Source organism: Sphaerodactylus townsendi, linkage group LG06 (assembly GCF_021028975.2).
Source record: "Sphaerodactylus townsendi isolate TG3544 linkage group LG06, MPM_Stown_v2.3, whole genome shotgun sequence".
NCBI classification, from domain to species: domain Eukaryota; kingdom Metazoa; phylum Chordata; class Lepidosauria; order Squamata; family Sphaerodactylidae; genus Sphaerodactylus; species Sphaerodactylus townsendi.
In genome coordinates, this window is record NC_059430.1 from 129,238,988 (window position 1) to 129,254,844 (window position 15,857).

General features: G+C 46.5%; 1 protein-coding gene across 3 annotated transcripts in view; it reads right to left on the reverse strand.

The window, feature by feature from the left end:
• MAP4K1 (mitogen-activated protein kinase kinase kinase kinase 1) overlaps positions 1 to 15,857 on the reverse strand; it is a 71,012-nt gene that overhangs the window by 18,970 nt on the left and 36,185 nt on the right. For 2 of the 3 annotated variants that reach the window (XM_048499193.1, XM_048499191.1), the window contains 8 exons: positions 14,246 to 14,327; positions 13,556 to 13,675; positions 8,660 to 8,741; positions 5,168 to 5,226; positions 3,319 to 3,383; positions 3,144 to 3,188; positions 891 to 933; positions 462 to 630 (listed from right to left, as the gene is read on the reverse strand). In XM_048499193.1, coding sequence (XP_048355150.1) covers positions 462 to 630; positions 891 to 933; positions 3,144 to 3,188; positions 3,319 to 3,383; positions 5,168 to 5,226; positions 8,660 to 8,741; positions 13,556 to 13,675; positions 14,246 to 14,327 — 665 coding nt within the window. The remainder of the gene's footprint in view (positions 1 to 461; positions 631 to 890; positions 934 to 3,143; positions 3,189 to 3,318; positions 3,384 to 5,167; positions 5,227 to 8,659; positions 8,742 to 13,555; positions 13,676 to 14,245; positions 14,328 to 15,857) is intronic. The other variant, XM_048499192.1, reaches the window with a different exon arrangement.

Below are 15,857 nucleotides of genomic sequence, written 5' to 3' on the forward strand. Positions count from 1 at the left end.
CCCGTTCTCCAGATTAGAGCCCATCACTCATGTGGAAGAGAGAGGACTAAACCCCGTTCTCCAGATTAGAGCCCATCGCTCATGTGGAAGAGAGAGGACTCAAACCCAGTTCACCAGATTAGTCTGCCGCTCATGTGGAAGAGAGAGGACTCAAACCCAGTTCTCCAGATTAGAGCCCATCGCTCATGTGGAAGAGAGAGGACTCAAACCCAGTTCACCAGATTAGTCTGCCGCTCATGTGGAAGAGGGAGGACTCAAACCCAGTTCTCCAGATTAGAGCCCATCGCTCATGTGGAAGAGAGAGGACTCAAACCCAGTTCTACAGATTAGAGCCCATCGCTCATGTGGAAGAGAGAGGACTCAAACCCAGTTCTCCAGATTAGAGCCCATCGCTCATAGCCACTGCACCACACTTGCTGGCACCGAAATGTGTCCGTGAATGCTCTTTGGCCAGGTTGTACCTGATCTGGCGCTGAGGTGGGACGCCTGAGCCCCCAGAGGCACCGTCTGAGGAGGGGTCCAGCCCATCACTGGTCCACTAGAGCACCGCCCCCGAGATCCAGGTCTGGCTGAGCACAGCACAGGGGATCGGTTTGCCACAGTTTCTTCTGAGGAGGCCCAGACCTTGGGCTGTCGAGAGAGAGAGAGGCAGGCGGAGAGTCAGGCCCGTTTAAATGCCCTTTGTTCAAGCGAAAAGGAACAGATGTGGCTGGGACTGCTTCTGCCCCTCTCCCCCACCCCCAGGGAAACACGGGACGGACAGCCAGCATGCCTGCCAGTGGGAGCAGCAGCTCCTTGCCCAATGCAGGGATTGGGATTGCCTGTGCCATCTTCTGTTTGGATTGGGGGTATTAAGAAGGGGGTTTATTTGGAAACCACCAAAGATTTACCTTGGGGGGCAGCGGGGGTGGGAGATCAGAGGATGAGCTGACCCTGGAAGATAAACAGGTGGGGGTCACCCTTTCCTCTCCCTCTTTCCTCTCCAGTCTTTCCTCTCCCTCCCAGCAAAGGATACCTTCCACCACAGCAAAATGTACAAATTCGAGACAGATTCTTTCCCACAAGGAGACAGCATGGCTGCACTCAAGTGTGAACACCTAGACCAGTGGTGGCGAACCTTTGGCACTCCAGATGTTATGGACTACAATTCCCATCAGCCCCTGCCAGCATGGCCAATTGGCCATGCTGGCAGGGGCTGATGGGAATTGTAGTCCATAACATCTGGAGTGCCAAAGGTTCGCCACCACGGACCTAGACTCAATAGAAGCTCTGGAAATGTCTGGAGAAATCCTCTAGGAACAATTGGAGTTTCGGCTGTGGATGGGGATGCAGTTCCTGGCCCTTGATGTGGGGGGGGGGGGGGTGCGGGGGGGGGCAGCATTCTGGGAGAAAATTTTAAAAGAAAACTAAGGCCCTGTCTGCTTACAGAAATGCAATGGTTTAAAATGGTGTGTGTATGTGTGTATCTTTAAAAGAGAGGTGAGCTGTAGAAGGAAGGGGGATGAGAGAGTCAGGTGGCTGGATGACACTTGAGAGGCAGTGAAGGGTTGTTGTTGTTTTTAGAAAGAGAGAGGGAGAGGCAGTCAATAGGGAAAAGACAGCGAGAAGGGGCTGAAATAAACCGACAACATTATGATGTTAATAGCTTAGAAAGCTGCTTTCTGTCCTTCCTAGTGTTATAGAAAGTACAAAGAAATAGGCTGAATACCCATAAAAGACACTGGGGTCGAATCCCCACTACCGTCTTAGCCAGGTTTCAGAACACAAACGACCTCAAACCTGGTTAGTTTGTGTTCTGAAACCTGGCTAAGACGGTAGTGGGGATTCAACTGGGGAGGTCGTCCCTCAAACCTGGTTAGTTTGTGTTCTGAAACCTGGCTAAGACGGTAGTGGGGATTCGACCTGGGAGGCCAGAAATGAAGTAAAATCCTAATATGGTCACAGACGTTTGGAGCAAGTGAAGTGAAAGTCACCTCGGCCAGAAGGTATTGCCTCATACTGTTTTACTCATCATAGAGATATTTCTTGTAACCTTTAAAGCTAAAGAAAATATATAAACAAACATTTAATTTGTTCAAATTAATCTGGAATCCTATACCAGTGACTTATGAGGGTTTCTTCCCCATGACCACATAGCCTTTCAAAACTGCTTTACAGCTCAAGCACACTGCTTTAGGATAAACTAAAAAGGGAGGTGGAAATTAAATTCCTGGTGGCAGCGAGATACACCTTGGAAGGAAAGGAAGAAATAAACAGTATTCTGCATATGTATTTATTCACAAAGCAAGAAAGGAGTGGTCATAAGGAAATTTTGAACATAGGGTTCCTGGCGATTCCTGGAGCTAACCTTGTCACTTCCAAGTAGCTCTAGGAATCAGCAGGATTCCTGTGGTCAGAGCTTCATGCAAGTAGATGAGGCCTTATTTTTCTTTTTAAAAATTTGCCTCCACAGGACAATTCCATGCCTGAATTTGGCCCAGATTTCCACCTGCTGATTAGGCAAGGACCACAAGTATCTGAGGATCTCCTGCCATAAATGGACAAATGGAAACCCTTGGTGTGGATCTTAATATAATTTTAATGGGAGATTTCAAATCATCATTATCTTGGGATGAACTAGTGCTGAATCAGGCAGGACTGACTGTCTTCCTTCTGCCAATGAGACTCCTACAGACTTCTGTGATACCAGTAATTTGTGAATGCACCGGCTGTGCAGGTAGCAAACAAGCAGACTGTCTACACACAGCATTTGTCTAGTCTAGGAGTGGCCAATCTATGGTGCTCAATATGTTCATGGACTACAATTCCCATCAGCCCCTGGCAGGGGCTGATGGGAATTGTTGTCCATGAACATCTGGAGCACCATAGGTTGTCTCGCCCCTTAAAACCCTAGGAGTGGCTTTTGTCAACTTCTTGCAACTTCTTCTCCAATCTCTTTTTTCCTCTCTGGTCAACTCTGAGATTGCAAGAGCTGTTCCTTTCAACACAGGCCAGCTGCAAATCCTGATGCTGTGAGAGAGCAACGGGCCATCGAAGGCTGTTTGGCATAGCCAGAGAGAGTCCACTACATGCAGCCAGAGCTAGGATTTGTAAATTGTACCCCAACGTGAGATGCCTGTTTTATGGAAATAGCTGCTACTTACACGTCCACATCATCATAATCATGGTCAGAGTCTAATGCGTCGTCCCTGGTTCAACAAAAAGAAAGGAAGAAAACCACAGGGTGTGAATATGGAAGATGATCGGCAAGAAGGGAACCAGGGTAAGTAATGTCTGGAAATTTGTGGGGCAAACTAGCAGCCCCAATCTCTCTGGTACCTGGTACTGAATGCTGAGCTGTACAGGTGACTGCCAGTGCCGTAGCCGGGGTCCGTGGAGAATTCCTGAGGGCAGAAAACACAGGCCAAATTCACATCTTCCACTTTTCAGCCATTCCCCCGTGGTTGATTTTCTCATTTTCTCAGTCTAGGTTTCCAAATGGACAGATGAAATGTGGATTTCTCTGCCTCCTGGGAGTTGCAGGTCTACGGTGGTGAGGAAGGAAAAGCAGGCATCTCTCCTGCAGAATTCTCAGCATCCTCACCGAATCACAATTCCCAAGATTCTTTGGGGAAAGCTGCAACGATTGTCTATAGCATGGACATGCCCTGTATATCGCATTGCCTTTTGGCCATTCCACAATATCCTATTATTCCGTACCCAAAATGTCTACAGGCTCATAAAAAAACCCATTTCCATCATCATCATCATCATCATCATCATCATCATCATTATACAAAAAACAGTTATACATAGCAAACAAGATCAAGATCAAGATCAAGATCAAGATCAGACACTTCCCAAGCATCTAGGACTGTGTGATGTATCGACGAATAATGCGTGCAGAGCCAAGTAGGGTGGCCTTTTGCAGCTGACATATGGTGATTTTGTCAGCGCCAATTGTTTTTAAGTGCCGTCCAAGGTCTTTAGGCACTGCACCCAGTGTGCTGATCACCACTGGGACCACCTTTACTGGTTTGTGCCAGAGTCTTTGTATTATTATTATTATTGTATTATTATTGTATTATTATCATTGTATTATTAGTATTATCTATCTATCTATCTATCTATCTATCTATCTATCTATCTATCTATCTATCTATCTATCTATCTATCTATCTATCTATCTATCTATCTATCTATCTATCTATCTATCTATCTATCTATCTATTTGGATTTCGTATCCTGGAGGGCTCTAGGCGGTTTACAACACAACACATAATATCCAACACCAGGTGCCTTTGGGAGCTCACATACAGGATGTGAAAGCAATGGCCTTCTGCTGCTGCTGTTCCCGAGCACCTGGTCTGCTGAGGCATTTGCAATCTCAGATCAAGGAGGATCAAGATTGGTAGCCATAGATCGACTTCTCCATAAATCTGTCCAAGCCCTTTTTAAGCACACATTGAGCACACATTCCCTTTGGATTGGACTCTCCATAACACCACACACATTTTCCCTTCTCTCAAACTCACCACGTCTCAATCAGAGAATCCCCACAATTTCCGAAACCTCTGAAAGAGTGACTTTTCCTCTCACTTCACAGGGAAAGTGAAGGGAGACAGCGTGTGTCTGGCTTGGGTCAGGTTTTCTCACTCCTCTCCGCCTTCCCTGCCCACCCAACGGCACTCTTCGGGGCAGCAATTTCAGAGCCATTGGAAGAGCTTTTAAATTTTTTATTTCAACACTGTTGGTCTATCGCTGGAGCAATAGACCAGTGAAATCTACATGACATTTACACAGTCTAGCAAAGTAAACCTTAGACCTAAGACAGCCCACAAATAAAAGGCAAGATGGCACACAAATAAAAGGCAGCAGAGAGCAACCTCCCCACCTAGAGGTTGCATGGAGAAAACAGATAGCTTGGCTTCCTGGGGACACTTCAGAACAGGATAATCCAGTTTAAACAAAAGCATGCATGGAAAACCCACTGCAAAGCTGACAGCCACGGGTTAAGCACTACATGCATAAAGAGCCGACATTTCCCTCTCTGTCCTTTTCTCATCATTCTCTTCCTTGGTAAAACAGTCTCCAAGGTGGCATTTGCAAAAGGAAGGAAAACAAGAACAGGGCAAGGTGTATCTGTTCCCTGATGCCAGAATAGATAGGAAAAAAAGCAACGAGATACCGTGATCTTTGAGGAGCCCAGCCTTGGTCTGCTGCAGCCGCCGGAGCCAAAATGGTGTTCTGCAATGAGATCAAGGGAAGAGGAATCAGAACCAAGCCTCCATGGTGGGAGGGCCAGTGAGGGCGAGAACGGTGAAGGGTGCTCCTAGGGACTGTACTATCTGAGACTTTTAAGGAAACAACAACTGAATGGAAAACTCCTGGTGTCCTTTTACCGCTGTGCCATAGAGAGTGTCTTAACCTACTGCATCTGTGTATGGTTCTCCAGTTGCACAGTGGCAGATAGGAAGGCACTCCAAAGGGTGATCAGTAGTGAACAGAGGATTATCGGCTGCCCTCTCCCCTCCTTGGAAGAACTCTATAATTCCCGAAGCCTAAAGAAAGCCCAAAATATTCTGAGAGACCCGTCTCATCCAGCACACTCTCTTTTTGAACTGTTACCATCCGGCAGACGATACAGGTCTATCAAAACTAGGACAAAGAGGCTTAGAGACAGCTTTTACTCTGTGGCGATGCTGAACTCTGTGGCTCCGTGTTGATGTGTTTGGGGCTGTGTAGGGATGGGTGGAGGAAGGGGAAAGTGAGGATGGGGTATGAGTCTGAAATTGTGTGCATCGAGGAATGCTGCTGTAAATTTTCGTTGTGCGTGCACAATGACAATAAATGCTTATGCTTATGCTTATGAAAGTGGAGATTAGAATGCAAAAGGCCGGGGTATTTTGGCACCCCACGCAAACTATGACTTTGGCATCCCCAAATTCAACAGAAAGGAGAGCGAGAAGTCTAGAATGAATGTTTGGCTTACAGGCCACCCAAAATGAATAATGCAAAAATGAACTTTTCAAAAGGCCTTCCCTGTCCCATCAGAAGAGCAAAGATTCTTGAAGCCACAGAAAACAGTTTGAGGCTCTTTGAAGACCAACAACATAAGACCAACAACGTTTTATTCCTGGTATAAGCTTTCGTGTGCACACGTGTGCACACAAAAGCTTATACCAGGAATAAAATGTTGTTGGTCTTCAAAGAGCCTCAAACTGTTTACACCAAGAATAAAATGTTGTTGGTCTTCAAAGAGCCTCAAACTGTTTACACCAAGAATAAAATGTTGTTGGTCTTCACAGGGACACTGGACAAAAAATCTTTTCCGCTGCTTCTGGCCAACATGGTGTCAGGACCAAACCTGTCAATGCCCAGATGTCTTGCTGTGTGAGAATTGCAAATGTTTCCTGTAAATGCTTTCCTGTTTCCCTCTCCCCTCCCTGGCAATTCCCTGGCGCCAGCCCTCCTGTGGGAAGGTGCGAACGTTCCCAGGTTCCTTGAAGCTCTGTAGGCAAATGTTGTACACTTTGTGAAGCACATTTGGCGTGGATCAAATGGGGGCGGGGATTGAAGGATATAATCTCTGGATCTAAGCGGGAGAGCTTAGATTCAGCTTTCTTTGTTACTCTACGCGTTGTAGAAATAAACTGCTTTAGGACTTTCCTACGGTCTCTGTTATTTCCACGTTCGAGAGCCTGACACATGGCTACCCACCAAATGTATATTCTAGAAGCCACTTAAGGCCCCTAAAATATGGTGCCCTAGGGGTCTCCAAAGTACAACCTGCTGGCCATATCCAGCCCGCTACAAGATTTTATTCGATCTGATGCAGAGCTGGCATTCAGCTTTGTGAAGCTGATCCACATGGAGTGAACCGGCAGCAAGCACAGAGGTCCAGTATTCCTAGATCCAGCACTGAATTATACATGCCACCTCCAAACTCCACAGAGGCCGGAGCTGAATGCTGCACCCAGCCAACAGGTGAAGGGGGAGAAGAAGAGTTTGGATTGATACCCCACCTTTCTTTCCTGTAAGGAGATTCAAGGCGGCTTGCAAACCCCTTTTCTTCCTCTCCCCACAACAGACACCTTGTGAGGTAGGTGGGGCTGAGAGAGTTCCGAAGAACTGTGACTTTTCAACGTAAAGATGGTACCAGATTTGAGAATCCATCTGCCATTTCCTGGAACATCTTTGTTCTAGAATGCTCTGTTTGAGGCTGTGCCTACCTGGTTCTGCCCCCAAGGCACTAGGACCCAAACGGAGCATTCTGGAACAAAGGTGTTCCAGGAAATGGCAGATGGATTCTCAAATCTGGTGTCATGTTGAAAAAGGTCACGCAGCAGGCTTCATGTGTTGGAGCAGGAAAACAAATCCAGATCACCAGATGAGAGTCCGCCACTCAGGTGGAGGCGTGGGGAATCAAACCCAGTTCTCCAGATTAGAATCCACCTGCTCTTAACCACTACACCACGCTCGTTTCCTTTTTTTTATGGCATTTTTACTCATTACATATCATTTTTTTCAGTTAAAGCATGACATTGATTCTTTGTAACTATCACATTTTTCTTTTGTTATAAAACATATCAGGCTGCTTACAAAAATGTAGAAAAAAGCAAAATGTATTCATTCATTTAAATCTAATTCATTCGTTTAGAACTGATTTTTTTTCTGACCCATGAATATTTATAAAATATACAATGTGGCCCTCGTGCTGGGAAGTTTGGAGACCCCCATCCTAGGCAATCACCTAGCACAGTGATGGCGAACCTATGGCACGGGTGCCAGAGGTGGCACTCAGAGCCCTCTCTGTGGGCACGTGCAAACAGAGCCCCCCCCCCCTCCAACACATCTAGGCTGGCCTGGGCCTCTGGGCTCGATTATTAGCATTAAACCTAAGACCTAGTTTTGGGGAAGCAGTGTAGGCAACCCTGTTAAACGCTGTTAAACTGGTTTTCATGCGAAGAACTAAAGCACAATCCTTTACCTGGGAGTAAACTAGGTTGCTGGCAATGGGGCTTGCTTCTGAGTAAACCCTCCTAGGGTTGTGATTCACCCGTTGGAAGAGTTGCACAGTTGCTTCAAAGCAAAGCCACCAACTACCCTGTTTCCCCTGAAAACTCTGAAAATAAGACGTAGTAGAGGTTTTGCTGAAGTGCTAAATATAAAGCATCCCCCGAAAGTAAGACGTAGCAAAGTTTTTGTTTGGAAGCATGCCTGTCGAACAGAATACCAGAAAAATAAGACATCCCCTGAAAATAAAACATAGCGAGTCTTTGGGAGCAAAAATTAATATAAGACACTGTCTTAATTTTGGGAAACAGGGTATTTTATTTTATTTATTTATTGTTTCGATTGCTATACCGCCAAGCTTACCACCAAGCTTACTCCTGAGTAACGCACACCTAGAAACGTTTTTTCTAAACTAAAACCTCAGTATTCAGGTTAAATGGCCGTGTTGGCACTTTGCGATAAATAAGTGGGTTTGGGGTTGCAATTTGGGCACTCGGTCTCAAAAAGGTTCGCCATCACTGACCTAGCATTACTGTAGGGTGGAAATGTCCTATTGAGAAGGGGATGAGAAGCAGAGGGTTTGGGCAGAAGTCCAAGTGACCGAGTTGGGCCTTGGGGCAGACAAGCACAGCTCCACCCAGGAGTGCAACAGGGGCAGACGTACCGTGGGGATCAGAGCAGCTGGGTGAAGTAATACCTTGCCGTTGACTGGAGTGAATTCTTCGAGGCACTGGAGGAGGAGGCTGCTATGGTGGAGAAACGACTGGTTAGCTGGGGACCGGAGTTTGAGGAATAACCCACCACTGGCCCCATCTGACTTGGGAAGGACCACACTCTTTGCCTTTTACCCACAAAGTATTGCAAGAAGGATCACAGAGAGGGGGCTGAGAGCAGGACCCTTCTGTGTACCCTTCCCCATCGCTCAATCTGTGGAACTTTTGCGAAGCAAGCCTTTATTGGCATAGACAACAGTACAACAATAATAAAAAACGGATTAAAAAGCATATACAATACAGGTCGAAGGAAATCTACTGGCGTTTAGTAATTTCCAGGAGAAAGTCTGCCACTATCATACAGAGAGATGGATCAGGGTTGTCCAACAAGTAGTGTAATCTAATTAAATCGGGGAGATGGGGTAAATGTAAAGGAGTAAGATTCACATATTGGGTGCTGTGTGGTTTCCGGGCTGTATGGCCGTGTTCTAGCAGCATTCTCTCCTGACGTTTCGCCTGCATCTGTGGCTGGCATCTTCAGAGAATCTAAGGATCTTCAGAGGATCTTCAGATGATCCTCTGAAGATGCCAGCCACAGATGCAGGCGAAACATCAGGAGAGAATGCTGCTAGAACACAGCCATACAGCCCGGAAACCACCCAGCACCCAAGTGATTCCGGCCGTGAAAGCCTTCGACAATACAAGATTCACATACTTGGATCTTCCACCAACGTCGTCCATCTGGGAACTACCGAATCGGAGAGCATCGAGTGGATTAAGCTAGAATGATCTTGTGAAAAATGGATGTGCAGCCAATATTTGATGGTTCTCAGCCAAGCCATTGTGACATGGGATATTTGCCCAAGCTCTAAGCATAGGGCTGCGTATGGGGCACAGTTGGGTAGTCCCATGGTTTCGTAAAAAAGCGGGATAGACATCTATTTAAGATTTTGTTACGCCGCTTCAATCCAGATAGGTGCTCCATGAAAGAGCTTGGTTCCACATTTGGCATTGAAAACTTTCAACGCTGATGGTATATATATTGATGGCCCGGGATTTGTGGAAAAAGCGCAGAATTGCTGAAGGGCTGTTATTGGCTATTGCATCAAGTGCTAGTTTCCTGCATGTAATTCGCCCAATTAAGATTGCTCGTAAGAGTAATGCCCAGGGATATTTAAACTGTTTGACTTGCTCTTATAGGTTTCTTTGTAGATAGTCCATACCTGTCTAGAGAATCGTCTGGCCCGCTTAATACCAATATTTTAGATTTCTCACAGATTTGATTTCCAGTTCATTGACTTACGAGTATTCCGCATAGTGATTCTGTAGGCGGGTGAGGCCAACCTTTGTGCATGAGAGAAGAGCAGTGTCGTCCACATAAAGCAGGGCAGGGACATGTTTAGAGCACAGTTTCGGTGCGTGTCCGTTGACCTTTGAAAGGAATAGGCACTAAATAAGCTGAGAAAGATGTGTGTTAAAACAAAAATAGGGGCCAGTATGCAGCCTTGTGAACTTGACTCCCCCAGTTAGTAGGGATGCTAGATGTAAGGGGCCCATTCGGGGCAACCTCTGATTTTACAGCTAGTGCTAGTAGTGTACAATTGTTTTATTAAAAAACAATAATCCTAGGGTCAATGTTCCAGGACAGAGAGAGTTTACTCCAGAGTAGTTCTCTTGAAACTGAGTCAAATGCTCCTTTTAAATCTAAAAAAGCAACAAAAAGTTTATGGTTGGCATGAATTGTATATTTATTGGCTAGGTGTGATAAAACAGATAAATGATCAAGTGTTGATTTATTTTTAGAGAAGCCAATTTGCTCTGGACCAATTACTCCTGTTTGTCTGATCCACTCCTCAAGTTTCAAGTATAGAAATTTGGCGTATAATTTCTAAGTGACTGAAAGGAGCCTGATAGGGCGGTAATTTGAAGGATTAGTAGTGTCTCCCTTTTTGTATATGGGGACAATTATAGCTGTTAACCACTCGCTTGGTATAAGGCCTGTGTTGTTAACATAAGTGAATAGTGAGGCCAAAAGCGTTGCCCACCATTCTGGAGAAGATTTAAATATTTCAGGTATTATTTGGTCGGGGCCAGGGGCTTTGCCTCTTTTTAAACCATTAATTAAATTGATCACTTCCTGAGGTTTAACCGCAGGCCATTCAGGGTTTATTAAGTGATACAGGTAGTGTGCCAAGTGGGAGAGAAAAATACAGGGGGGAGCACGTTTTCTTGGCTGCGGTGATTAGGGTAGAGAACTCTCTATCCAATAGTTGACCTTTTAATTTCCTATAAGCTTCTGATTTGTAGAACTTGGTGATAAGGGATGAGCGAAAAAAACCTTCCCTCAGATTTATTCCAGTGTCTCCACAGCATCCTGTGTGGGGGGGGCATTTATACACAACAATAAATATGTAATTTCCACAAGGCTGTGATTTTCCAAACAACTAGTTTGTACGTTTAACGCACATGCAATTCATTCTGAAAGCGCTCGCTGGCTAGCTGTTGCTCTTGTGTTGCTCTTGCAGGAGGAGGTGAGTGAGAGGAAAACGAAACCTGGGCGCGTTGCCAATTGACCTGCGTCTTCCCATTGGCTGGGAGAAATCGCGTCACTGCTGAGGCGGGAATCTGAAAAGTGGAGCAGTCGCCCGGATTTACACACCTAGCCAAACCAACCCGGAGTGAAACCGTTTCCTTGGGAAAAGTTGCACAAGCAACCAGGGACAGGAAAAATATGAGGTAAGTGGTCGGCTAGGCGACACATCAGGAACTGATCGGGAACTTTAATTGTATGTTGTATAATTATGTTGTTCACCGCCCAGAGCCCTTTGGGGGTAGGGCGGTATAAAAAACTCAAAAATAGATAGATAGATAGATAGATAGATAGATAGATAGATAGATAGATAGATAGATAGATAGATAGATAGATAGATAGATAGATAGATAGATATAGATATAGATAGATAGATAGATAGATAGATAGATAGATAGATAGATAGATAGATAGATAGATAGATAGATAGATAGATAGATAGATAGATAGATAGATAGATAGATAGATAGATAGATAGATAGATAGAACTGATCCGTGGCACGGGGCTCGACAGTGCGTAAATTGCGCGGAAACCGTGACTACCTCAGATAATTGTTCTGGAACAGGGGTCTGCAACCTGCGGCTCTTCAGATGTTCATGGACTACAAATCCCATCAGCACCTGCCAGCATGGCCAATTGGCCATGCTGGCAGGCACTGATGGGATTTGTAGTCCATGAACATCTGGAGAGCCGCAGGTTGCAGACCCCTGTTCTAGAACAAAGAAGCAGTGCGTAAACGGCCTCTCATTTCTGTTCCACTTGGTATTTTGTTTTAAAGAAATGTGCTGTTTTCTGCCTTTTTAAAAGCCATGGTACAGTTCTCTTTTCATTTTGTTCGTAACCGGTGGAGGGGTAGCCCCCTGCCTACCTCTGCCTCACCCCCAAGCTGGAAACTACAAGGTTTGAACCCCAGGACATTCTGGGGGTTTCTTTTGATTCTCACAGGGAAAGTTGATGAAACATACACTTGTTGCCTAAAGGGAACCGGCTGGTGGCAGCAACATATATTTTAAACATTTATTTATTTGTTTAATATTATTTATAGCCTCCTCCCCCTTGCTCACTTGGACTCAAGGCGGGTTACACAGAGTGAGTCCATGTAAACAATGCAATAGGATTTGGATTGTAGAACCAACTAGTAGTCTAAAAGCAAAACCTGAAGGAAAATGTATGTTTCAACATTACACATTAAACAACGCAAAATTCCACAGCCAAATTCTAGTTTCAACAAGCTATACAAAGCAGTATCGACCACAGTCCCTAATAAAGAACTTTGGGAACTATTTAATACAGTGTGACTAGAAGAAGAAGAAGATTCTGGATTTATATCTCCCCTCTCTCTCCTGTAAGGAGACTCAAAGGGGCTGACAATCTCCTTTCCCATTCCCTCCCCCCCACAAGAAACACCCTGTAAGGTGGGTGTGGCTGAGAGAGCTCCAGAGAACCATGACTAGCCTAAGGTCACCCAGCTGGCATGTGTTGGAGTGCACAAGCTAATCTGGTTCACCAGATAAGCCTCCACAGCTCAAGTTCTCCAGATTAGAGTGCACCTGCTCTAACCACTACACCATGCCAAGAGAGCGGGAGCCTTACAGAGCTCAAGATGGGTTACGGTATGGATAAAATACATAAACAAGAATACATAAATATATATAAAAAACCAACCTTTAAAATCCCAATTTTGGACTGCTAGCAATCTATGGATTTTAAAGACATTTTGGACCCTTGGTTAGGATTGGAGAGAGTCTGACCAGGATAGCCAATATATGGGCTGGGAAGTTCCCTGAAAGCTCTCAGAGGCAAATCTGTCCGTTGCAGCAACCACAGCAAGAGACAGCACCCTCCATAGGATGACAGGAAGAAGAAGAAGAAGAGTTTGGATTTATATCCCCCCTTTCTCTCCTGCAGGAGACTCAAAGGGGCTTACAATCTCCTTCCCCCCTCACAACAAACACCCTGGGAGGTAGGTGGGACTGAGAGAGCTTCGAGAAGTTGTGACTAGCCCAAGGTCACCCAGCTGGCGTGTGTGGGAGTGTACAGGCTAATCTGAATTCCCCAGAGAAGCCTCCATAGCTCAGGCGGCAGAGCGGGGAATCAAACCCGGTTCCTCCAGATTAGATACACGAGCTCTTAACCTCCTACGCCACTGCTGCTCTGGAGTTCCCTGCAGGCAACATATAAAGACAGCCTGGGGATTTGAAAAGAGGGAAAGAACGGAGGTGGGGTACTCCTCCTCCCCTTCCCATCTTTGCTCACCTCTTGCTCCTCCTCATCTGCCTCTGCTCTGAAGCTGGAAAGATGCTCGGGGTGGCGCAGTTTCTCCAGAAGGTCAAGGGTCAGATTGCAGCTCAGGCCAGGTTGGGCCACGAACTGATGCTGCAGGACGGAAGGGGAAACTGTTTCTTTGCAAAGTAACCTTCTCCCTCGTCACGTTGCATGTCATTTCCACTGCAGGCACGCACGCACGCACGCACGCACGCACGCACGCACGCACGTACGTCATCACTAAATGAAACGCCACCGCTTTTGATGCCAAAGCTGTTGGTAGTCCTTTTCATGACATGGCCATAAACAAGCAAGACAGGAGACCAGTTGTGAACATAAGAAGGTGCCTTGCGCTGAACTGGACCCTTGGTCCATCATGGCTAGATGGTTTGCTCAGTGGGAGCACCTCTCCCAGGTCTCAGGTAGAGAGGTCTTTCATATCACCCACGAGCAAGCCAATGCTCTACCACTGAGCCACAGTGCCTACCCAATATTCAATGTTGTTCTTGGTGCAACATAGTTTAAGAACCACTGGCCCAAACCAACATGCAAAAGGACCAGCCTTGGAAGAGGTGCTGGGCAGAGAGAAGAGGGAGGCAGTGCTAAAACTGCCCCAGAATAGACCCTGAGTAAGAGGGAATGGCTTTGTGTTTGTGTTTTGGGTGGTAGAGCAGTACTCACACTCAGCATCTTGAAGGCACCAGGGCGTTTCTTGGGGTTCTTGGTTAGCGTCATCTTGACGAAGTTGTGGAAGGCCGGGGTCCTATAAGAGAGGCAGCACCCGAGGAGAAAGGCATATTCAAGGGAGCCAGCTAGTACTACTAAGGTGCCCGACTTCTCTGTGACGTCAAAGTTTGCTGGAGGTGGCTGCCGCCGAATTGCTATTTGCTGCCACCAGGAGAGATGGCCAGCAGGTGTCCTAGCAGCTACCTGGTCAGCAAAGCATAAGTGGCGGAACGGGGCGGAAATGCCCGAACTAGGGTTGCCAACTTCCAGGTGGGATCTGGAAATCTCCCAGGATTACAACTGGTCTCTGGGCAACAAAGATTGGTTGCCTTAGAGAAAATGGCTGCTTTGGGGGGGGGGGGGCTCTATGGCATTAAACCCCACTGAGGTCTCTCTCCTCTCTGACCCCCTATCTGCCCAGCCCCCACTCCTAAAACTCCAGGAATTTTAGAGGTGGAGCTGACAACCCTACTAAACTAGTCCTACAATAAGGTCTAGCTAGCTTTTCCAGCTTAAACACTAAATTAAGAAGTGTTTTTGCTGTCCCCTGGTGTAATCCAGCAGGTTCTCACCAGTTCCCTAGAGTGGGCCCCACCCCATTTGCAGCCTACAGGGGGGTCACCACTAGTCCCCGCTTTTCCATCTCCACGGCCTCGCCTCAAGCCCCGAGAGGCCAACTAGTTTTGAAAACCTGAAGCCCTAGCAAGTATATATATAGCAATTATGCATCTAATAATGTCACTCCCTGAACTGGGTTAATCCCTTCCAGGTACTGCAATTCATGGATTCTCAGCCTTTCGTACCTTTTATCTCACCAGTCTCTATCAAAGAACCTGGGTATTTCTACCCATTAAGTTGTGTTCAGATGCCAGTGAGCTGGGGTACTTTCTGTAACACATGATTTAGAAATGGCCTGGTGCAAAAAAAAAATTGGGGGGTCGTGGTGGGGTGGCTGCCCATGGGGGGGGCATCCAACTCAGATTTTGCCCAGGGCTCAGGTTTGCCTAGGTACACCTCTGCCCCCTTTGCTGAGGGGGGGCTGGCAAGGGAATCTGTTACTAAAATTTTTGGATCCCACCACTGATTAGGATCCTCTTGTGCCTCCAGGCTAGTTCTCTCCCACACACCTAGAGTTTCTGCCAAGTTATAAAGATAGCAAGCAGTGCAAATCAGTCAGCCTTTGTAATAAGGCTTCCAGCTTATTGAACCCTGCCACCACAACCCTGTGAGGTAGGAAAACAGGTGTTTGATTTTATAGGTGGGAATGGAAGGAAACTGGAGGGAGAGGTATAAGTGGCCTGAGTTCCAGTGGGTGGGACGAGGAACCCTCCTCTCCTGAGAAAGAATGAAGCAGCAAAAAAGGCCTCCTGAGAAAGAATGAAGCAGCAAAAAAAACAGCCAATCTTGGGCTGTTTCTGCACGGGCAGAATACAGCACCCCGGGGACAGCAAAAACGCCGTCCCTGGGGAGGAGTTCGCACAGCACATGGGCGGCGCGGAAATGCCAGTTTTGAACCTCACTCCATGAGCGAGGTTTTTTCAAAAGTGGCGCCTTCCACTTGCTGCCG